The sequence below is a fragment of the Dromiciops gliroides genome, chromosome 6, assembly GCF_019393635.1.
Source record: "Dromiciops gliroides isolate mDroGli1 chromosome 6, mDroGli1.pri, whole genome shotgun sequence".
In the NCBI taxonomy this organism is placed as follows: Eukaryota; Metazoa; Chordata; class Mammalia; order Microbiotheria; family Microbiotheriidae; genus Dromiciops; species Dromiciops gliroides.
In genome coordinates this window covers 170,899,815-170,925,017 of record NC_057866.1, presented here as the reverse complement: position 1 = coordinate 170,925,017, position 25,203 = coordinate 170,899,815, and the positions used below count along the sequence as shown (strand labels likewise).

Here is a 25,203-nt window from a genome sequence, read left to right as displayed (position 1 = left end):
TCATGTAAGACATTTAATTTTCATTGATTAAAATATATGCAAATTCTGACATTCTACAAATTAAAAATGTCTAGTTTTATCTTGATCAGTTTGGATCTTTTAAAATTGGTGACTTTGAATTCTTAGAAAAGTTTCCTTCTAGGAAGAAACCCCTGCCCACAACTGCACCTTCTCAGTACCTGGGGACTTTAAAGATTTTGGACCAGAAACCTTCACAGAAACAGAACCAAGAGCTTGACAAAGCAGATTCCATACGGGCAGCTGTGTATCAGGTAAAACAATAATAATAATGGATATCAGAATATTTAGTTTTTCAGAAGACAAGATTAACTTTGCAAGGATATATGTGTTAATTTTTTTTTTCCCCAGAAAAGATTTCCATTCACAGTTGGTGAGCATCCAAAATATTCACTAGCTGCATGGCAAATTGAAGTGGTTATGTTTTTAGATTGACTTTATGTGGGCATAGGAAAGAAGAAGTATTAAGGAGGAGGACCAAAAATACATCAAATACTATATTTTAATAATAAAGGAATATTAAAACTATTTGCTACTGGTTAAGAAATAGAGTGGTGGATCAATAGAGTAGGTTAGGCACAGGAAACACAATAGTAAATGACTACAGTAATCTACTGTTTGATAAAACCAAAGACTTCTGGGATAGGAATTTAGTATTTGACAAAAACTGCTGGGAAAACTGGAAGATAGTGTGGCAGAAACTAGGCATAGACCAACATCTCAACACCTTATACTAAAATAAGGTCAAAATGGGTACATGATTTAGACATAAAAGGTGATACCATAGGTAAATTAGGAGAGGAAGGAATAGTTTCTCTCTCAGATTTATGGAAAGGAGAACAGTTTATAACCAAACAAGAGATAGAGATAGGATACACAAAATGGATGATTTTGATTACATTAAATTAAAAAGGGGTTGTACAAACAGAAGCAGTGAATCCAAAATTAGAAGGGAGGCAGAAAGCTGGGAAACAATTTTTATAGCCAGTATTTCTGATAAAGCCTCATTTCTAAAATATATCAAAAACTAAATCAAATTTATAAGAATGTAAGTCATTCCCCAATTGAGAAATGGTCAAAGGATATAAACAGACTGTTTTCAGATGAAGACATCAAAGCTATTTATTGCCATCTGAAAAAATGCTCTAAATCACTATTGATTAGAGAAATGCAAATTAAAACAACTCTGAGGTACCACCTGACACCTATAAGATTAGCTATTATGGCAAAAAAGGAAAATGATAAATGTTGGAGATGTGGTAAAATTGGAACACTAATGCACTGTTAGTGGAGCTGTGAACTGATCCATGCAATCTAGAGAGCAATTTGGAACTATGCCCAAAAGGTTATAAAACTGTGCATACATACCCTTTGACCCCGCGATACTACTACTAGGTCTATCTTCCAAAGAGATCATAAAAAAAAGGAAAAAGGACCCACATTTAGAAAAATATTTATAGCTGCTCTTTTTGTGGTAGCAAGGGATTGGAAATTGAGGGGATTCCCATCAACTGGGGAATGGCTAAACAAGTTGCGGTATATGAACGTAAGAAACAATGAGGAGGTGGATTTCAGAGAAACCTGGAAGGACTTGTATGAATTGATGCTGAGTGAGATGAGCATAACCAGAACATTGTACACAGTATCAACAAAATTGTGTGTTGATCAACTGTGATAGACTTGATTCTTCTCAGCAATACATTGGTCCAAGATAGTTCCAAAGGACTCATGATGGAAAATGCTCTTCAAATACAGAAAAAAGAACTGGAATCTAGATGCAGATTGAGCCATACTATTTCGGGGGGGGGTTATTTTTTGAGGTTTTTTCCCTTTTGTTTTGATTCTTCTTTCACAGCATGACTAATGCAGAAATATTTTTAATGTGATTTTATATATATATATATATATATAACCTATAGCAGATTGCTTGCCATCTTGGGGAGGGGAGAGGGAGGGAGAAAGATTTGAAACTAGAAATCTTATAAAAACAAATGTTAAAAACTATCTCTACATGTAACTAGAAAATAAAAATAATAAGATACACTAATATTAATAATAATAATAATGGAATAGATTGTTGTCATATACAATCTGTATTTGTGTCCTGCACAAGATTGTACATATAGTTTTCCCAACAGTATATCCTAAATTAAAGATTCTCTCAGCTTTCAAGGATAAATGATGTTTCATAGTTTATCATCAATTCTAAAAAAAAGGAATTTCAAAACTCTTTTAAAACTTTTTAAAAAGTCATTTTTTTTGAAAACTGAGTCATATTTTTTCATTGTTTTTATAGGATTGGCTTGTAAAGAAAAATTTATGTTTTCAGGAACTTCAAAGAATTAAAAAGAATGAAGCTGAAAATTTAAGAATACAAAATGAACAGGTATCTGGAAAAATGTATAATGAAAGAAATAATGTAATTGTAAATTTTAATTATAATGATTAAATGAACTTGTGAAAAATATCCAGCTTTATGCATAGGTTATGGATAAAAGCACTACTTTCTACATTTATGCTTAGATAAGTGTTCAATAGCTACACTATAATGTTAACTTTGACAGTCTCAGTAAGGGCAGATTACATGATTGAGGTTTGGTATTTGTTTTATTAAAGTACCTCCGGGCCTTTTGGACCACCTCTAGAACAATGCCTGGAGTTGTAAACAGCAGAGTTCATTAGTATTTTGTAGAGTTGCCCTCAGAAAGGCAAGTCCAGTCCAGTTAGTTTAGAGGTTTTAAATCCATGGATTCTTGTTTATGGGCTTGAGTGTAGTTGTTCTAGAAGACTTTTGCTGCTGCTTAGTCATTTTTCAGTCCTGTCTGACTCTTCTTGACCTCATTTGGAATTTTCTTGGCAAAGATACCAGAGTGGTTTGCCATTTCCTTCTCCAGCATGTTTTACAGTTGAGGAAAGTGAGGCAAACAGGGTGAAGTGACTTGCCCAGGATCATACAGCTAGTAAGTGTCTGAGGCCAGATTTGAGCTCATTCCTGACTCCAGGCACTCTATCCACTGTACCAACTAGTTGCCCTTCTAGATGACTAGTACACTGAAAATAGCTGTAAATTCATTGGATCTCCAAGGTACTCCAGACCTGATACTCAACTCTAGAAAGTTATATACATTACTCCCTTTCTTTCATGGAATATAAGCCCTTATAGAGGAGAACACCTGAGCAAGCACAACGTTCAAACAGCTCTTAGGTGCTTCATTAAGGCAAACTCTAGTCCACGGTCATATAACAAGCTAATAGGTCTTGCATTTTTTTTTTTTTTGGCTATTTAGCGTCAAGACCATTAAGTAGCAAAAGAACATTTAGGCAGGCATGAAGTTAAAACTAGGATATCTGAGGTCAGTCTGAGAGAGCAGGTTAAGGAGTATGTATAGAGAATTTCCAGTCTGAGGTGAGGATCTAGAAGCCAGGTCAAGGTCAAAGTTATGTCAAGTTTGCGAATGAAGTGACAAGACGAGAGTTTGAACACACAGATAAATTGTGGATCAGAACAAAGAAAGAATCTGGAATTAGGACAAACCTCATTGAGAGACAAGATCAGGGAAGGGAGTTACAGTGCTGGGACACAGGACAGAAGTCTAAACCAGTAGCCTGCACTTCACTGGGTCAGGCAGCCCACGACCTCCAGTATGAGTGGCAAAGGACCAGCACAAGGAATTGGGGTTATGACATAGGGTAAAAGCGAGGTAAAACCTTGACTGCAGACCCAGGGTAATCAGGAACAAAATCAGTCCAGGGAATTTAATATAATCTTTCTGTGATTGTGTCACATAAGTAGAATGACAACTGAATTGGGAAAATGTACTTAATATTAAAACTAAATTGCATAACAGTGCTTTCTAGAAAATGGCTTCCATTTAAACACTCTACGGACTGTGTCTCAGAATCTGTACCACAGCACACATATGTTAATCATCTCCATTTATTTGGAGCCTGTTTTCTGCCTGACTTACACAAATAGTTATTAAGCCAATAACTTAGCATCCAGTCACTTGTGATAAACATGACATTAAAATACTGCCAGGATGTCACAGCATATAAAGAATATTAATCTTATATGAAGGAAAATGAAGTAACATAAATTTTGTTACTTACCTAACTGTGTATCAGCATGGCTAAATGGCTTAGTCCCTTGGGCTTCTTAGATACCTTCTTAGCAGTAAAGTTACACATATAATGCTTTTGCTCTCCCCACCCCCATTATATATATGTACATAGGTATATTGCCATTGTCATAAACTATACCCACTGACCTATTCTGTTATTAATTCAGCATTTTCCAATATTATGTAACATGCTACTTACTATTTTAACTGTAGTTCAGGGCTCCCTTAATTGAGATCAAGTACAATTTGGTCTTTAGAACCTTTATGCGTTTAAGAGGTATATCAAGCTAAAAAAACATACAAATCATTTCTCTAGTAATTGACTGGCCATAATAATTTTAAATTAATTCCTCGTTAAAACAATTCTAAGTGGGACAAATGATAAAAACTATTAAAAATAAATACGTTTATTTCACCCCCAATCACTTCTTCTCCTCCGTCCCCAAAAAAGAAAGGAGCCAAGAAAGAAGAAGCATCAGCATCTTTTGAAGCTTGGAAAGCCATGAAAGAAAAAGAAGCAAAGAAAGTAGCTGCAAAAAAGAAACTTGAAGAGAAAAAAATGAAGAAAATTGAGGAGGAAAATGCTGAGAAGAAGGGAGAAGCACAAAAAGTAATGACAAAATTTGATTAGCTTTCATGAGATTCAATTTTAGTGGGTTTTTTATGAAAATTAATTATTAAAACTTCTTATCACACCACATCTGTTTTTTAGCACATAGAATAAATTTTGGAAGATAAAGAATAGGAAAAGGCAAGTCATATCAAGAAGTAAGGAAATATTTCTAATTTCTTTAGGCTTTTGAAAAATGGAAAGAGAAAAAGTTGGAATACCTTAAAGAAAAAAACAAAAAGGAGAGAGAATATGAAAGAGCAAAGAAAAAGAAAGAGGAAGAATATTATGCTGAAAAGATAAAAGACAATATATCAGCAGTTGAAAGATGGTAAAAGTCATTAAGTATTTTAATAGTTTTTAAATACTTTAATATTTCAAGTATCTATGATTTTTTTTTCATTGAGAGTACTTGCTTCTCTGATGTGGATTCCAACCCCTATCACTTGGTAAATAACCTTCAAGAGTAACTAACACCAAAAAATTAATCACACTAAAGCCAATCTATTAAGAATCTTCTTCAGATTTTCCTAGCACTGCTCATATGGATAAAACCATACCTGGAGTTGCTGGAACACTCTTACACCTTTTAATTCTTACCCTTTTATTTGCTAAAGGTGAAAACTTGGTCAAGTGACTTGCTTCCCATCAAACAGGTAACAAGTAGCAGAGTTGAAATTCAAACTCAGGTCCTCTGACTTTCACAGTGTCTTTCCTCTGTACTACTTTCCTTCTGGTGTAGCTTTTGAGAACTTGTGTCATCCCCATGCAACAATGTGGCATCAGAGGGGGTCTTTGATGAAAACCTTGTTTTAAAACTTCTAGGAAATAAATAGACATAGTATGTTGTGACAAGAGCACCACTTTTAGAATCAGACACTTTTGGTGTGAATGAATCTTTGCTGGGAGATTTTCTCTGGTCTTGGTCAGATCAGTTAATCTCTCACAGGTTTACTTTTTTCATCTGTAAATTGAGGCTGTTAGCTATTAATTCTTGCAATACATAATGCCCACACGTTGTTTTGAATAAAACATTTTATAATCCTTAAAACAATAAAAATGATGTTATTAATATTTCAAAATTTAATAATTTTTGTTATAAATTCCCCATTTCAAACAACTTCCTTAAACATATCTATGTATATGTATGTATGTATATATATACACACATATATTATATATGTGTATATATATCAACTGCAAATATGACAAGGCAAATGAAAAGCAAGGGAAAATGTACTTTGGAAATTCTTGTATTCACCTTGTAATATTTAATTCTTTGATCTTATAATAATAGGCATGAGCAGAAGGACTTTCAGATCAGGCAGAAGATGAAAGAGAAAATAAATGAAAGAAAAAAACAAGAAATAAAAAGGGTTGAAAAAGAAGACAAAGATAAAATGGCTGTTAATGAATATGAAAGGTGGCTGGTATGTATTCTTTGATACACTTCTGTTTTTTTCTTAATAAGCACATTTCTCAATTTATCATTTGTAATGAGCATATATTATTTCAACTTAATAAGCAAGTGAGTTTATTAATAAGCCTTATATTTTCTAGCATTGAAATTGGTATTTTGGAATGTACAGTTTTACTTAAGTATTTGCCTACTATTCATTTCAACATTTACTAAACACTTAACTGTATTGATGCACAGTTCTAGGGTGGGGCAGGGGATTCAAATGATATGGTCTCTGCCTTCAATGAGCTTACATTCTACTTAAGAGGGAGGGTAGGGGCTGAGACATCTATAAAGGTAATATGATTATAGGCTAGAGTACATTGAAGCCAAAAAAAAAAAAAAAAGATTCTCAAAAAAATTGAGAAAAAAACAGATGGATCAAGTTAACATCATACAAGCAGTTATCTTAGGTCCCATGGGGAATACAAAGATAGATAAGGTATGGTATGGCTGCTGGCATCAGGACAGGTATCCTCATAGAGAGCTGACATTTGAGCTCGGCCTTAAAAGATAAGTAGACTTTTGACATAGATATAGGGAATTGGAATTCAGGTTGAAGGACTAGAATGAACAAAGGTACAATCCACGTGTGTAGTCCACTTTGTTTGGAAAATAGGGAACCAGTAGAGCATAAGAAAGGAAAGGTGTGTTGGAACCAGATCACAGCCTTCTTTGTGTACCAGCCTAAGGAACTTGTACCATTTGGTAATCGAGAAGCTAGAACAAGAAGAAAAGATTACTCCAAAGTTCTGAGCCTGCGGGATCAAGATGTTAGCAATGGCAATTATATTAACAGAAACACAGAAAATCTGAAATAGAGAGACTGAGGGGGAAGATATGTTCAGCTTAAGATATGTTGAGTCAAGGTGCTGACAGGACACAAGATACAGATATCTAGGAAACAATACCAAATGTTAGCCAACCTCAGGAAAAGAGGTTGGAGTTAAGGATATGGGAGTAGTTGACACGGGTTGAAGCCAAAAGACTAGGAGAAGGTTTTTTGTTTTGTTTTTTAATGGTATAAGGAATGAATGTAAAAAAGAAAAATCAAAAGAACCACCAATAATAGAAACCCCAAAAATACTTTTATCAAGGAGTTAGAAAGATGGAAAAAGAGACAGAGATTATTTTTGTTTGGTTTTTTGCAGGACAATGAGGGTTAAGTGTCAAGTGTCTGAGGTCGGTTCCACTGCAGTGGTACAGTGGAAAGAGCACCAATCCTGGATTCAGGAGGACCTGAGTTCAAATCCGACCTCAGACACTTGACACTTAACTGGCTGTGTGACCCTGGGCAAGTCACTTAACCCTCATTGTCTTGCAAAAAAAAAAATAGTGGTAGTAATAAAGGCTATTTAGAGCTGGAAGAGAGCTTAGTGACCATCTAATACTATCCTGCTTATTTTATAGGGTAAGAAATGCCATGCATGCTCATGGATAAGTAAACCAAAGGCAAGATTTAAATTCAGGTTCTTTGATTGCAAATCCAATGTTTGACCTCCTTTACTATTAGCAATTATATTAACCCTAATAGAACACTCAAACTAATCTGAAGTTAGGACCAGGAAAGTTCAGGGTAACTAAAACCAAGGAAACAAGAGTTTCAAGTAAACTGTGATTAGTAGTATCAAATGGTGCAGGGATATTGAGATGGATAAGTATATTGAAAAAGCAATTGCATTTTCTGACTTGAAAGGTTGTTAACCTTGAAGACAGCAATTCCAAATAAGTGCTAGAATAGAAGTGCTAGTGGTAAAAGCCAGATTGCAAAGGCAATCTGTGAGTCAGTGGTTGTGAAAAATTGTACGTAGCAAGTGTAGAGTCTTGTAGACTACACTGCAAGGCAGTTCAGTGTAAAAGATGATGATGTTAACTTGACTAACTTATGGAGGACTGTTTTAGGGTAAGTGGCACTTTTGCATAGTTGTAGGTAGAGGGGAAAGAAGAACCTGTAGAACAGATTGAAAATTTGTGGGAAGGTAAAAATAATAAATGAAGTAGGGTGCTTTAGTCCCATTTCAACCATTTCTTCCTGGATTCCCCTCATAGTAATCTAAATATGTCTAAAACTAAACATCTTTCCTATCTCTGTGAATAGTAACAACCATCTTCTCAATCAGTTTCAAGACCACAGAATCATTTTAAAATTTATTCCATACCCCTTATTTCTAAATCTAATCAGTTTTAAAGTACCACCAATAATTTCTTCAAAACAGACTATCTGTCCCTTTTTTCATCAAAATTTAAACCTCATTCATTCTTCACTGAATCGTTTTCCCTTTTCAATCTGTTATCCAAACCTTTAGATTAATATTCCAAAAAGGCAACTTTGATACTACCCAGTTCAAAATCTGCAGTGGCTTCCCATTTGATTTTGAAGTAAAGTGAAGTAAAGCCTTAGTTTGGGATTCAAAGCCCATTGTGCTCCAGAAAAATAAACCCTTTTGAGATTAGTCTCTACTACTCTGATCAAAGGTACTTATACTACTGCTAAACTGGTCTATTCACTGTCCTTCAAACCTACTTTGTTCTTTACGGTACCAGTGTCTTTGTTCATGCTACCTTGAGTACCTCCCTACCATCTTGCCTGTTCAGATTTCTGTATATCCTGCAAGGACCAAGTCAGTGGTCTCCTCTTTTGTGAAGCTGTCATCTCTGAAACTTTGTTGCTCTTGTTCAGTAATTTTTCAGTCATATCTGACTCTCCATGTCCCCATCTGGGGTTTTCTTGGCAAAGATGCTGGAGTGCTTTGCCATTTCTTTCTCCAGCTCCTTTTCCAGATAAGGAAACGGAGGCAAACAGGGTTAAGTGACTTGCCCTGGTCACAAAGCTAGTAAGTGTCTGAGACCAGGTTTGAACTCAGGAAGATGAGTCTTCCTGACTCCAGGCTAGACACTCTAGCCTGCCTTGTCCTAACCAAAGTGATTTGTATTTCTTCTGAATTCTCAAAGCATTTAGCACTCATACCATGTCCCCACTAACACTGAACAACACTAATACCTAGTAGGTATCTAAGGTATGGTTGTGGAGTTGAGTTAAATTGAGTTACTAGATTGTGAGCTCCTGCAGGGGAAGTCATGTTCCATATGCATCTTTGCATTCCCACATCAGATAGTTAGAAAAAGTCTTCATAGAAGAGTGGGTATTTAAACTGCACCTTGAGCGATAAATAGGATTGGGGTGAGCATCAAGGAAAGATAAGGCAATTATAGATTCAGAGAAGGGCAATCCTTCCCCCCACCCCCCGCCGTGGTGTTTGTTGGGGGATAACCCCTAGGAAAGGTTAGTATTTTTGTTGTTGTTGTTGTTTTCAGTGCAGTGAAGGTTAAGTGACTTGCCCAGGGTCACACAGCTAGTAAGTATCAAGTGTCTGAGGTCAGATTTGAACTCAGGTCCTCCTGAATCCAGGATTGGTACTTTATGCACTGCACCACCTAGCTGCCCCAAGGAGAGTTAGTATTGAAGGAAGGGGGCCAAGATGCTATCATTCATCCCTCCGGTCACCAGCATCGCCACACATACCCAGTCATTTGCCTAATCTTGTTTCTTTACAACATGTCTTGCATTTGTCTCCTTCTCCTCAGATAGCCACTACTCTTTACTCAGGCTTTCATTCTCTCTCCTGGATTTTATTTCAGTTTATATTTATATTCAGAATTTTATTTCTCCTAATTGGTCTCCCTCAAATATTTCCCCATTCCATACATCCTTCATACAGTTTCCAAAGTAGGTTCTCTGAAGCCTTTCCTTACTTAATAAAGTCCATTTACCCCCTTGAGGATTAAGTATAAATTCCTCTACTTGACATTTAAAGATCTTCATAATCTGCCTCAACTCTCTCTTTCTAGCTTTCCTCCATTTCCCTCCAGTTTCATGCATTATATTGCCCAGGCAGACTGGCCTCCTTACTGTTCCTAATGCCCCATGCTCATCCCAGCTTCCTTCCAGACTCAGTTAAGTGCTGCATATCAGGAGGCCTTTCCCCATCGCCACGGCTGCTTCTGCTTTCCTTCCCTGAAAATCATTTGCATTTACACATTCACATAGACTGTCTAATAAGAATTTGGAAATAGAGAAGGTGAGCAGTTCTATCCCTGCCTTATTATATTACTATCCTGCTCATCCACAGGAGCTCTTCCAGACCTTTTCATCCCTCTACCCAAGTTGGGAACCTTGTGCCTCGTGTTTTACAGAAAAAAAAAAAATTGAGACTATTCACCATGAAACTCCTCTTCTCCCCTCTTCCCTTCCTCATATCATTCCTACACCTTCTGCCACTATCTCCTCCTTAACCCCCATCTCACGTGATAAGCCGGCCTTACTCCTTACCAAAGTGAACCCCTCTACCTGCTCAAGTGATCTCATTCCATCCCATCTCTTTCATCATATTGCTGTGACTTATTTTCAATCTTGCCTGTATATTGCCCCATTCCCTAGTGCTTACAAATATACCCATGTCTTCCCCATCCTGAAAAAACTTTGATTAGATCCTTCCATCTCATCTCTCTTCTGTTCCTTGAAGAGGCTGTCTACAATTAGGTGCCTCAACTATCTCTTCTCTCACTCTCTTTTTAATCCTTTTCTCTATAGCTTCCGACCTTATTGCACCACCAACATTGCTCTCTCCAAAGTTAGCAGATCTTGGTTGCCCAATCCAGTCCTCATTCTTCTCAGCCTCTCTGCAGCCAGGACACTGCTGATCACTCTGTCCTCTGTGCCATTCTTTTCTCTCTAGGTTTTCAGGACATCACTCCTTGTTCGCCTCCTAACCATTCTTTCTCATTTTCCTTTGCTGAGTGCTCATCTAGATCACACCCTCCTAAGAACCTGGGAGTCACTCTTGACTCTTCACTCTCTCCCACCCTCCATATCTAATATGTTGCGAAGGCCTGTCCATTTCACCTTGGCAACATCTCTCGTATACACTCCTCTCCTTTGCCACTTGCTACCACTCTGGTTTAAGCCCTCATCACCTCATACCTGGATTATTGCAATAGCCTGCTGGTGGATCTGTCTGCCTCAAGTCTCACATCTCTCCAATCCATCTTCCATTCAGCAGCTAAAGTGATTTTCCTAAAGCACAAGTCCAACCATATCACCCTCCTACCCCCACTCAATAAACTCCAGTGGCTCCCTATCACTTCCAGAATCTAATACAAAGTGTTCTGTTTGAGATTCACAGCCCTTCCTCCTACCTTTCCAGTCTAACACCTTGCTGCCCATCATATATTATTTGATACAATGACACCGGCCTCCTGGTTGTTCTACATACAGGACACTCTAACTCTTGGCTCCAGTATTTTCTCTGGTTTCCCGCCATGCCTCGAACACTCTCTCCCCCACTCTGACTACTGACCTCCTTGGCTTCCTTTAAATTTCAACTAAAATCATGCCTTCTACAGTAAGCCTTCCTCGGCTCATCTTACTTCTAGTACTTTCCCTTTCCTAATTACTCCCTATTTATCCTGTATAAAGCTTGTTCGTACACAGTCACTTGCTTGTTGTCTTCCCTCTTAGAATTTGAGCTCCTTGAGGGCAGACTGTCTTTTGCCTCTTTTTAATTTATCCCCAGTCCTTACCACAGTGCCTGGCACACAGTAAGTGCTAATTAAGTGTTTATTGACTGATGGATAGTGCAGATTTGGGAGTCATCTGCATAAGACAATTGACGCTGTGAGAATTCAGGTGTTCACTTCAGGAGATCGGTGGTGTAGGAGACAGAGCAGAGGACCAATGGCAGGTTTTTGAGGAATACCCCCAGTTAGAAGTTAGGAAGGTAAGATAGTACTATTCAAATATAGAAGTTATTTTAGGAATGTAGAAGAGATCCAGAATCAATAGCCCTCAAAAGACTATTGATTAGCGGCAGCTAGGTGGCACAGTGGATAGAGTACTAGCCCTGGAGTCAGGAGGACCTGAGTTCAAATCTGGCCTCAGACACTTAACACTAGCTGTGTGACCATGGATGGACAAGTCACTTAACCCCAATTGCCTCACCAAAAAAAAAGACAAAAAAAGACTATTGATTGAATAAATTTGGTCATAGCATTTGCAAGGGATTGTAGAGGGCATCAAGTCCAACCCACTTTTTTTTTCTTTTTTTTTTCCAACCCTCTTATTTTATGGATGAGATCCAGAAGAGGATAAATAACTTTACCAGGGTTACACTGAAAGTAATTAGGAGAGCCAAGATGGAAATACAGACTTTCTGAATGCTAATCCATTGCTTCTTCTCCTATCCTACATTGTTTTTCTTATGTAACCATTTGATTAGTTCATCCATCACCTTTAAAAGATCTATTTGTAATTATATGCTGTTGCTATTTTCATCATTCACTGTTCTCTTGAAAATGACCAGATGGTGGAAGCAAAATACTTTTTTATTATCTATATTATGCTGTCTTGAATAAAAACAGCTTGAGATATCACTATGCAATAAAAATATAGAGAGTTTGAATACTTTTATGTTCCTTTGGAGATATATCAGGGCTTTTTAGGAATATAGCTCTTTTTTTTAATGTTATAGAAGGGATATCATTTTTTAAAATCCTGTAAACCTAGGCCATGACCAGCATCAAATAATAGTAATCCTAGACAGATGCCTATCCTTTATATGCATGTGAAATATATACCAAAAAAGCAGTATTAGATTTAGAGTCCAGATTTGGGTTCAAGTTTTAACGCTGCTGTGTTACCCTAGGGCAAGTTACTTAACCATTCCTCACCTCAGTATCTTCATCTATAAAAAAACAAAATGGGAGTGAGTCAGCTGAGATCTAAGACCCCCTTCAACTCTTAAGTGGGAGATCTCAGGACAGGAGATCACACTGGAGGTGGAGGTGAGCATCTTCCAAGGTAGAGGTGAGGAGGACATGCTTACAGACTTGTGCCATAGCCTGTTAAAGGAAGATGGAGAGAGTGGTTGATTCAGGGAACAGCAGGTAGATCAGTTTATCTGGAATGTGTGTGAGCAGTAATAATGATGTGAAATAAGTCTAGAAAGGGAGCCAGAGCCAGACTATGAAGGTCTTTAAATGAGTAAAGTATGAAAAGTTTGCGTGTGGTCCTGAGGCATCCCCTGAATCCCCTTGAGCAGAGGAGTGGAATGTTCAGACCTTTAGGAATATTGTTTTGGCAGCCATTTAGACAAGGTAGATTGGAAAGGTGAAAGACTGGAGTTCAGGACACCAATTAGGAAGTGACTGCAATGGTCCTGGCAGTAGATAAGGAGGAGATCTGAGCTAGGGTGGTGTCCAGATAGAATGAAGGAGACAGATGTAAGAGATGTGAAGACAGGAAAGGCAAGAGTGATCAGCTACAGGAGCTGAGGGAGAGTGAAGAGGCAACAATAACATTAAAGTTCTGAACCTAGGTAATTAAAATGATCCTGGGGCCCTGAACAAAAACATTCAAAGCTGCCAGAAGAGGAGGGAGTTGATGGCTTTCATTTGGACAAGTAAAATTTTTGAATCTCCATTTGGAGACATTGAGCAGGCAGTCACATAAGACCATAATTCAGAGGAGAGCCGAGCACTTGATATGTAAATCACAGGATCATATATTTAGAACCAGAAGTGTCTTGAGAGGTCATGCAGTCCAAAGCTTCATTTGACAAATGGAAACACTGAGATTTGTGCGATAGGTGACAGAAGTAGTAACCCTGGTCCTTTTGCTGACTCCGAATCTGGTAGTCTTTCTGCAGTCCTGACTGAGCAGCATCTGAATACAAATGACAGTGGGATCCAAGGGCGTTGGTGACTTTACCAATAGAAGGTGTAGAGAAATAAGATCAAACTACGGAACCACAGGGGCAGGACATAGATGCTCTGACAAAGGAGACTGAAAAGGAAATAGGTCAGAGCCACAAGGAAAAGCAGCATCTAACTACCATTTTCATATATAGAACTTTGTTTTGCATAAATCCCATTTGATCCTCATAACAACCTTGAGAGGTAGGTGCTGTTATTGTTCCTATTTCACAGATGAGGAAACTGAGGCAAGCAGAGGTTAACTGACTTGCCCAGGGTCACACAGCTAGGAAGTATCTGAGGCCAGATTTAAATTCAGGTCTTCCTGACTCCAGACCCAGCTCTCTGTCATACCCCCTGCTGCTTATAAAAGGAAAAGATCACTCAGGTTAGTAAATAGTCAAGGCCAGTAAAATGGACAAGAGATCTAAAAAGTATTCACACAAAAACACATACAATGTTAACAAAACACAGGGCTAATCACCCCCAAACCAACTATAGAAAAACTAACACTTCACTGTCAAAATGGAAGAAAAAGATTGATAGAATTTCTGAGAGCACATGATAAACAGGCTAAAATGTTACAGAAATACTTTTGCAACAAGCGTATATTACTTTGCCAAACAATAACGAAAACTGACAATACTGTATATGCCACACTGTATTTATGAGCTACAACTGAAATTTGTTTAGCCAATGAAACAACTGATATTACAAATGCAGAATCAAAAAGCCCTCTTCTTATGATATCCACATAAATTCAGTCAGTAGGCTGACGTGTTAACAAATGGTGGCTTATTTTTTTTCTTTTTGATTTTTGATTCATTTTGAAGTTAAATACAAAAACAAAAAGAAAAAAACATTACCATGTACATGGCACAACACAAAGAAAGGATTAATTATGAAACCATGGATTTCTATTTCAGGCTGTTTACTTTCTTTAAAAACTATAATCAATATTGCACATTGTTTTCAAAGCTACCCTGCTTTTCTATGCTTCCTTCTAAGTTTTCTTTTGTCCTATCTTGTGTAGTTTTTATATATTTTTTGTTCCTTCCCTTACCCTAGAAAAGCCTACAATTAAAATCATACTTTAAATACTTCCATTTATCAGTTCTTTCTCTGGAGGTGGAGAGCAACTTCCTTTATAGGTGTTTTTAGTTAGGCTTGAGTATTTATGATACTTAAGATGAAGTAGTCATTCAAAGTTGTTCTTAGAACAAAATTTCTGTTACTACGTACAACTTGCTACTGCTCATTTCACTTTTCATTATTTCATGCAAGTCTTTCCATATTTTCTACATTCAAATAGCTCATTATTTCATCTATCACAATAGTATTGTATCACAATCATATACCACGGTTTGTTTAGCCATTTCCCAACTGAAGGGCATCTATCATTTTGCCAGTCTAATAGGTGTAAGATGATATCTCAAAGATGTTTTAATTTGCACTTTTCCAATCAATAATTATTTAGCATTTTTTCATATAATTATATAGTTTGATTTCTTCATCAAAAAATTGCCTATTCACATCCTTTGACCATTTATCAATTGGGGGCTGACTCATGTTCTTTACATATTTGAAAAATGAGACCTTTATCTGAGAAACTCAATTTTTTTCCTGGATTTTCTGCTTTCCTGCTAATCTTGACTACACTTAAGTTTCATTTGTACAAAAACTTTTTAATGTAACGAAAACATATATATATATACACACACATATATTATACCTCATAATACTCATTATCTGTTGTTTATACATAAATTGTTCTCCTCTGTATAAGTCTGATAGGTAATATGTTCCGTATTCTACTTTTCTTGTGATATCTTCCTTTATATCTAGGTCATGTATCTAGGTCATTTTTACCTTGTTTTGGTAAATGGTTTGAGAAATTGGTCTATACCCCATTTCTGCCAGACTATTTTCCAGCTTTCCCAGCAATTTTTGCCAAATAATGAATTATTATCCTCACAATTTAAATCTTTACATTTGTCAAACAGAAAGTTACTATAATCATTTATTTCTCTGTATTATATGTCTACTTTGTTCCACTGATTTACCTTTTCTATTTCTTTTTTTTTTGGTGGGGCAGTAAGGGTTAATTGACTTACCCAGGGTCACACAGCTAACCTTTTCTATTTCTTAGACCATACCAAATAGGTTATGATATAATTTAAGACCTGATACTGTTAAACTTTCTTCCTTTACATTTTTTCTTGACCTTTTGTTCTTCCAAGTGAATTTTGTAATTTTTTTCTAAATAGGTAAAAAAAAATTGGCAATTTAATTAGGATGGCATTGAATAAATAGATTAGTTAGGTAAAATTGTCGTTTTCATTATATTGATTTGTCTACTCATGAACAATTAATATTTCTCTAATTACTTAAATCTGACTTTATTTATATACAGTGTGTTTTATAATTATGTTTATGTAGTTTCTGGGTCTGTTTTAGTTAGCAAGTATATTCTCAGGTATTTTATATAGTCTACAATTATTTTAAATGGGGTATCTCTTCTTGCAAGGTTTTGTTGGTGATATATAAATATACTGCTGATTTGTGTGGGTTTATTTTATATCCTACAACTTTAATAAAATTAATCATTTTTTCAACTAACTTTTTATTTGAGTCTTTAGGATTTTCCAAATATATCATCATATCATTTACAAAAAGAGATAGTTCATTCCCTTATTTCCCATTTTGATTCCTTCGATTTCTTTTTATTCTCTTATCACTATTATTACACATAGTGTAGTTTCCTGTTTATCTCTTTTAATTAAATCTACTTTAGCTTTAACTTCATCTGAGGTCATGATTGCTACCCTTGCTTTTTTTTTACATCAGCTGAAGCATTACAATTACTACTCCAGCCCACTATTTTAACTCTGTGTGTATCTCTCATTTTTAATTGTGTTTCTTATAAACATGTTGTTTTATTTTGATTTTTTAATCCATTCTTGAATCTGTTTATATTTTATGGGTGAGTTCATCCCATTCACATTGAAAGTTATAATCACTAGTTGTATATTTCTCTCCATCCTATTTATCCTCCTCAACCTTTTTTATCCTCCTGTTTCTTGATCTACCCACCCTTCTAAAAAGTCCCTCCCTTATCCCCATCCCCTTACCCTCTTATTTCTTTATAAATTTAGAAGACTATTATATCCTTCTAGATATGTTTGTTATTCTCTCTTGATCCCAGTTCCAATGAGAATAAGGTTCCAGCACTATCAGCCCTCCACCCCAATTTGCTTCCTCTCAATCAGTTCTTCCTTTCATTCCTCATTCGTATGAGACAATTACTCCTTTTTACCTCTCCCTACCGAGATTTATTTTATAGAATCATCTTATCATATACAGCTCAGCCCAGATCTTTCTTTCAAAATATCCAAGTAATGAAAACAGTCTTAAAAGTAACATTTTCACATATTAAAAAAATAAACAGTTGGACCCTATTGAGTCCAGGTCTTTAATGTTTTCCTTATGTCTTTTCTTTATCTTATATGTTGAATTTTCCTTTGAGCTCGGGTCTTTTGTCACAAATACCTAAAAGTTCCCATTCATTGATGTCTTTTCCCCCCTTCAGGATTCTGCTCAGATTTGCTGGATCAGTTATTTTTGGTCACAACTCCAGCTCTTTTTCTTTTCAAAATATAATGTTACAAGCTCTATGGTCTCTTAATGTAGAAGTTGCTAGATCTTGTGTTAACCTGATTGTAGTTTTGTGGTATTTAAATTTTCTTTTTTCTTATTGTTTGTAGTATTTTCTCCTTTACCTGGGAGCTTTGAAAATTAGTGATGACATTCCTATAAGTTTTCATTGTGGGATCTCTTTCAGGTGCTGATCAGTGGATTTTTTTTTTCTGTTTCTACTCATTCTTGAACTTCCTTAATAATTTCTGGTAATATTGTATCCAAACTTTTTTTTGGTCATACCTTTCAGGTAGTCCAACAATTCTTGTATAGTTTCTCCTCAGTTGTTTCCACATTCTCTTCTACTTTTCTTTTTCATTCTTTTGATTTTGTTTTATTATTTCTTGGTGTCTTATAACACCAATAGCTTTCCCTTGCCCAATTATAGTTTTCAAAGTTTTTCCTTTGATCTTTTTCATAAATTTCCCTCCATCTCTCTTTTGATTTTAAGTCCTTTTTAAGTTCTTCTAAGAATTCGTTTGGGGCTTGTGAACATTTGATGTTTTTCTTTAATGCAGAAGTGGCTTTTTTGGCTATCTTCTTCAGTATATGAACCCAGATCTCTATCCCTATAGTAGCGGTCTATGGTTGGGTTCTTTCTCCTTTACTTACTCATTTTATTTTTATTTTGCTTTATTTTATTTTAGCAGCTTATTATTATGGTCAGGTTTCAGTCCTGAGGTGTGGGGAGTGGTGCCCCAGGCCTTAGGTCCTTCTTACTCTGATTTTCTGAGCTCTGTCCAGGCCAAACTTGGGCATTCCACAAAAGCTCTTGTTCCTTGCTATCCCTCTAGGCTCTAAACCTCAGTTCAGTCCTCTGCCCTAGAACTGAAACCAGGGACTTCACTCTCCTGCAAATGCCCAGAGCCAGCAGGGTCCCTTCCCCTCTGTTCCTGGGCTTGTGCTCATTCCTCCTCATGCATAGCCACAGCCCAGGACAACACCTGATCAGCACTGCTGGGCCTGGCATCACAAGACACCAAAGAGTCCATCAGTCTTCCTCTACTCAGTTGTCCACACTGTCTGTAAGGTGAAAATTTCTGCTGTGAGACTGCCTCCAGACCCAGCTGCCCACAGGGCTTTCTGTTTGTGATGCAGTAGAGTCTTCCTAGAGGTGCGTTTTCCCTTCGCTGGGACTATGCCCTCTCCTCTAGGGAGGCCTTTTATTTATTTCTGCCATTCTGTCTTGTTTTGAGGAGAAATTTGGAGAGCCTGACATTTTCTGACCTGCTCTGTCCTCTTCAAATGTCTGTTATTTATTTTTGTTTACAGAAACAGAGGTTTATGAGAGCAATTCAGGACTAGGCCATTACTGCAAGGAATTATGAAAAGGTTGCCTGTACTTAATGCAAACTATGCAAGGAAATGCTGGAAGCCATGCAAACCTCACAGCATCATTGAGAACTCAACTAGTAAACTCTATTAGGTCTGAAATATTATAGACAAAACTGTCGTCCACCACTGCTGAGACATAACATTGATAAAAACTTAACAATGGTTTTTAATAGATGTCACCATGCATAGTATTCCTAATTGTCAAATGACAGCAAATGAAAAGCTTATAAAATATAGAGACGTAGTTGGAGAAGTCAAAACTATGTGAAGAAGGCAAGGTACATATCATTGTGGTTGTTCTGTCTGCCACCAGGGTTGTCCTTTTGATGTTATCATTGAGTATCCAGAAGATGAGCTTACAGCCCAGTAAATTATCCAAGGAAACAGTGGAGAAGCCTGTAACACCTCACTGGAATCCGTAAAAAAATTGCGCCTGTCTAATAAATACCAGCTAGATATGACCTGGTGTCTAGATTTATGCATCAGAAATTCACTATCTTTTATGGATGGTCAAATAATAAATCTCCGTAATACAAATACAGTCCTCAGATTATCCTGTGCAATACAACCAATAAATTCTACAGGTGCTAAACTATCATCATTGACCTGCAGTATCCTGGACTGAATAATTGATTCATAAAAATTTTTAACAAGAGGTTTGCATATCCTAAATACTCAGCAAAACTACATGAAATGGGGGCAGCTAGAGGGCACAAAGTGGATAAAGCACTGGCCCTGGATTCAGGAGGACCTGAGTTCAAATCCAGCCTCAGACACTTGACACTTACTAGCTGTGTGACCCTGGGCAAGTCACTTAACCCTCATTGACCCACCAAAAACAAACAAAAGGCTACATGAAATGAAAAGTTTTCAAAATAAAAAGATGTGGGTATCTTTGTTGTCCTATCTACTACGAGACTAGTACCAAGGATGCTTTCAGAGGATAAGCTATTGCACCCTAATACAATTAGGGAAGGCATTTATTTTGTCCACCTGGACCAGTAGTTGGCAGAACCCTGAATATAATGAAATATCAGGAGAACAACTTGTCTAAGGACCTTTTCTATTTGAACCTCATCAAAAAAGATGAGAATGAAAATAATAATTATTATTGCTAGCTATTTACATAGCTCCTTAAGATTTGAAAGTGTGTTGTATGCATTAATTCAAGTAGGTACTATTATTATCCCCGTTTTTCAGATGAAGAAACTCATAGAAGTTAATTCACTTTCTCACAGTCACACAGCTAGTAAATATCTGAGGTAAGGTCTTCCTGAAAACAGACTAAGGTTTCCTTGAATCCCTGTCCAGTGGTCTCCCATGCTACATTTGCCAGGAGTGAGAGATTGAAGATGAGAGAGCAAGTAAATAATCAAGAATGGCAGTTTCTGAGAGAAGACAGAATCAAAAACACAGAGGGGTTGGCCTTGGGAAGGATCATCCTTTTGTCAGAGACTATAGAAAAGGAAGAAAGAATAGGGTCTGGTTTTGAAGCATTTTTGAGAGATGTATAGAAAAGGAAAGCACTCAGAATTCATAATTTCTTTTATACAGAGTACTTGCCGCTGCTTTCCTGTGTATGACGCTTCCTGGCCTCATGGGAAGATAAGATTTAATGTATTTAGCAGAGAGCACACAGGACACAAGGGCAGATGACATAATCTAATGAGATCTGCATATTTGATTCACCTTGCTGTTCTTCTCTGGAACCATCACTGTTATTTCGCTATATTCTAGGCTCTTCCCTATAGCATACCTCATTACTCTTCTGTGTCATCATCTTCTCCAGGCTCTTACCCCATCTTTTATTCTCTCCTCTGTCCCCTCAGCCTTCAAAACATGTTCAGGTTATTGTTAATAATAATAATTTTTAAACTTGTGTTGACCCCTAGCAAGCTATCATTCTACATCTGTCCTCTATTTCATTGCCATACACATAGTTATTTATGCTCCCTGCCTCTACTTCCACACAACCTATTCATCAATTCTTTACAGTTGGCCTTTTGATCCTACTTCCCTACTGAAACTGCTCTTTTAACAACTGACAAGTGCTTTGCCCCATATTAGGCACATCAGAAATATCTGTTGATTTGAGTTGGATGGCAGGCTGTGTCACAGATGTCCTTAGGAAATTGCATTTAATTATCATTTTAAGTCATATAATTAATCTTCACAACCACCTTCTAATGTATGTACACACTTTTATTCTGTCTAGTTCCAGAATTTTTCCTCTCCCAAATGTGTCATTTCTTGATAATAAATTGGGTACCTAAGGAAATATATTAGTTCTTTCAAACCTTAGGATACTATTTAGCTTACCATATACTGGTGAGACAATTGTTTTAGCATCACAATATAGTTAAGAGTATGCTTAATTTGATCTGTATTATCAGCATATTTGGATAATAAGAATATTTTGACATCATAAGCATACAGGCAGGCAATAGCATTTTGTCCAAATTAAATCAAATTTAAAAGGAAAAGGAAAAAATATAGAGAGATAGGTATAGATATATAATATCTGTACATTTATATTTGTATCTATAGAGCAGTGGCCTGAGCTTCACAATTCATCAGTGTTCAATTCCATGTATTTTGCTTACCTGAGTTTGTTTTATTTAATCAATGAAATTTAATCAAATAAAAAAATGAAAAAGCAAAATGGAAGTTTTATAGGATATATGGATAACCAAAATAAAGCATCTTTCATCTGATTAAATTATTCTATATATCTTATATTACATAAAGATTATTTGTTTTTAAAATTTGATTTCTTCTGGAAAAATACTCTTTTGTATATGAATCAAACATAATCTACATTTATCTATTTGGTATTTTTCCTTCAGATATTTTATTATGTATATGGTATATAGTTTTATTTAGTTGAAGAATTTCCCATTTCCACTATATATATATATATATATATAAAATCTCAAAAATGTTACCACCATGTCACCATGTAAATGGACTTTTGTCCAGAATTTTAATGTAGTTTTTCTTCTTATAAAAAAAAAAAGCCCTAAAACACAAAAGCCTTTTCTAGGACAAAAGGCAAATTTAAAATTTTTATTAGTTGGTAAAATTTATTAACAAAAATTTATATACACATAGTCTATATTCTGAATCCCTGCTAATTGGCAATATTATGTGTAGAGCAGTGGACTAAGCTTCACAGTTAATCAGTGTTCAATTCCATGTATTTTGCTAACCTGAGTTTGAGTCCTGGCTCTACCACTTACTACCTGGGAGAATTTGCTTATCATTGGACATTTCTGAGCCTCTGATTCTTCATCTTAAAATGAAAACACTAGTACATGCATTGCATGCCTCCCCAGCTTGTTTTGTGTAAGTCAGAGGAAATAACTTGGATAGTTTGAATTGTAAAGCTCTTTTATAAAAGTGATTATTAATAGCATTATAGAATAGTTACAGCCTTCTGTTTTGTTTTTAGGAGAAGAAGGAAAAAAACCAAAAACATGACAGAAAACAAAAGAAACATCTTGTTCTTTATGCATCTGAATCATTTCCTCGATGGACTTCTCCAAGAAAACTTGCACCAACAAAAAATTATTGACAATTCTACTTCCAGTGCTGTCCAATCCTTGTTTAACAGTAACCAATGTAAAAGGGGTTTCTGAACATACCTTGTATATTTTGGTTTTAGAATGGAAATTCTATTTAAATTGCAATTCCAGAAGTCTGCTGTAATAGAAAAGGTAGTTTGGAGTTTGATGATGAAAGCACTATACGGACTATAGATAAGCAGGTTTCCTCAAAAGCCAAGAAACAGATTGTTTCCATTTAGACAAAAAAACAGATCTCCTATCATGTCCTTAAATTTCTCCACAATTAGATGACTTTAGTCTTGGTGAATATGTATATCTCTTATCCCTTTATGAAACAGAATCATTTTCTTTTGCAAACTCTAAAGGTACTGATTATCGAGGTGCTATTTAAATATGTAAAATGATAGTGCTTTAAGGTCTCCTTTTTCATATTTATTCACTGGAAAATCTATGTAATATTTCCTTTATCTTAAAGCTATTATATTTGCACTGAATAATTTTGTAACTATGCCAAGTTAATTTTTGGTGAGTGGAGACAGTTGCTCTATCAAACTAATAATCCTCAAATCTTCTCTTTAAAAAAACCATCTTCCTCTTTCCCCTCATTACCCCCCAAAAAAAACTTGCAGTTTTTAAAAATAAGTGCACTTTAACACCTCTGTTCTGGGTTCAAGTGACAGTCACAAGCACTTTTTAAAAACCCCTCCTGTTCTTTCTCACTTTCTTTCTTGTTCCGTAATTACCCAGAGGGACTAAGTTCTCAGTAATACTATAGTATTGTCTTTATCCATTTGTCAAGAAAATTCCACAGGAGTTCAAAGACAGCGCCATTAATAATATTTTCCAAGAAGGCAGTAAATTTGACAGTGGCAATTCTTGTGCCATCTTTCTGGGTCCTCCTTGTGACTAGGAGCATGCATTTGAAAGCTTGCTGGCCAAGGACATGTGTGCACGGGTTGGCAATAGAACCATCTTCCCCTGCATACAACCCTTTGGATTCATTAGCACCATGGGATTTTTTTTTTTTTGGTCTTGCTTTTCTTTTTCAACTAACTGACCTAACTAGAAACAGATGAAATATATGCACTCACAATTACAGTGTTGCTTTAGTCCAGAATGGAATACATAGAAAGTAGTAGGGAAAATGTAAAGTCTAGCAAGATTCTGGTATTGAATCAGCCTTATAAAAAGTGTTTTTATACTCTCACAGCCAAAGAGCAAGTTTAGCTGTCCAAAGAAATTCACGTCGTGAAGAAATTGGTGGTTTTAAAGGTGGTGGTGCAACTATCCAATGTAGTTGTTATCACTAGTTGAATGAAGTAGGATTTTGTATAGCATCAATTTTATTCAAACTTTTACACAACTGTGTTCGACAACATAGCGGGATAGAAGTGGCTCTTGGGCTAAGCCTTCCAGTAACACTGCAGGTTAAAAACATTATTCATCCTTCAGACTACCATTTGGGAATTTAAGAGAATACACTGATGATTTCATTCCATAGGGCGTGTGAAATATTTGCAAGATCAGCAGGATTGCTCTGGGAATTAACAGTATGTTTTAAGGAAGATAACTTTTTAAAAAAAACTTTAAACCAGAGAAACCCTGCATCTAGTGAGTGTTTTATCAGTAGTCACCTGAAGGATATCACTAAATTCTGAAAAGATCAACAAATAAACAGAAGCTGACATGTTGTTCAAGATATATAAGACTGTGTTGCCAGTATGACAAAGATTCAATCTTAATGTTTAGCAGTATGTTCTGTTTGGGGCTGTAAAGCTTTCTGTCTGTGAGATTTCATGGTTGTAGTAATATGTTGTAGTCTTAACATTAAAGATTTGCATAATCTTCCTCAGAGTTTTGCAAACTCCCCTCTACTGAATAGTAAATGTGTATTTTTTTTCAGTAATGATTGGACTCATTATTTATTAACTTTCCTTTTTCCGTCAAGAGTACCACCATTCCTCCAGTTACCCAGGTTTGCAGCCTCAGAATCATCCTCAACTTTTTCACTTTCCCTCATTTGCCAAATCTTGTCCATTCTACCTCCATAGCCTGCCTCTTATCTGTTCTCCACCCTAATTCAGGCCCTCACCATTCCTACCTAAGTTATTATAAATAGCCTCCTAATTGGCCTCCCTAAATCCCATCTCTTCCCTTTTCAATCCATCCTCCACAGAGCTTCCAAACCAATATTCCTAAAGCACGCTTCCTTTTCGGCCAGTCATTTTCTATCACGGGAGCTTTCTATCATGTAGGACGAAATATAAAGCCCCCTGTTAGGCAAGAGGCAGACTGTGAAAGATGGGGGAGCATTAAACTTCAGCCATTCCAAACTGATTTCATATTCTCCCTTTACAAATTGTATATTCCAGACAAACTGATCTGCTCTTCTCCCTTCATGATGCTCCATCTCCCCCTTGACTTTTGAAACAGGGTCACAATCACTTCTCTTCCCCAGCTCCACCTCCCAGAAATCCTAGTTCCCTTTAGGCTTAACTCTGGTGCCTAGGATTTTGCTAAGCCCTTCCCCACCCCCAAGTCCTTAGTGTTGTATTCCCACCTCGGAGAAATTCTTTTGTATTTATTTCTCTGTATCCATTTTGTATTCCCAAGTAGAATGTAAGTGTCTTGAGAGCAGAAATTGTTTAA

At 36.3% G+C, this 25,203-nt stretch overlaps 1 protein-coding gene across 1 annotated transcript in view; it reads left to right on the top strand.

Moving 5' to 3' along the window:
• Nucleotides 1-24,439, top strand: part of MAP9 (microtubule associated protein 9) — a 54,761-nt gene extending 30,322 nt beyond the window's left edge. The window contains exons 9-14 of the mRNA XM_043972863.1: nt 143-272; nt 2,315-2,404; nt 4,591-4,749; nt 4,935-5,080; nt 6,047-6,179; nt 22,440-24,439. Coding sequence (XP_043828798.1) covers nt 143-272; nt 2,315-2,404; nt 4,591-4,749; nt 4,935-5,080; nt 6,047-6,179; nt 22,440-22,562 — 781 coding nt within the window. The 3' untranslated portion in view covers nt 22,563-24,439. The remainder of the gene's footprint in view (nt 1-142; nt 273-2,314; nt 2,405-4,590; nt 4,750-4,934; nt 5,081-6,046; nt 6,180-22,439) is intronic.
• Nucleotides 24,440-25,203: the final 764 nt, after the last annotated feature.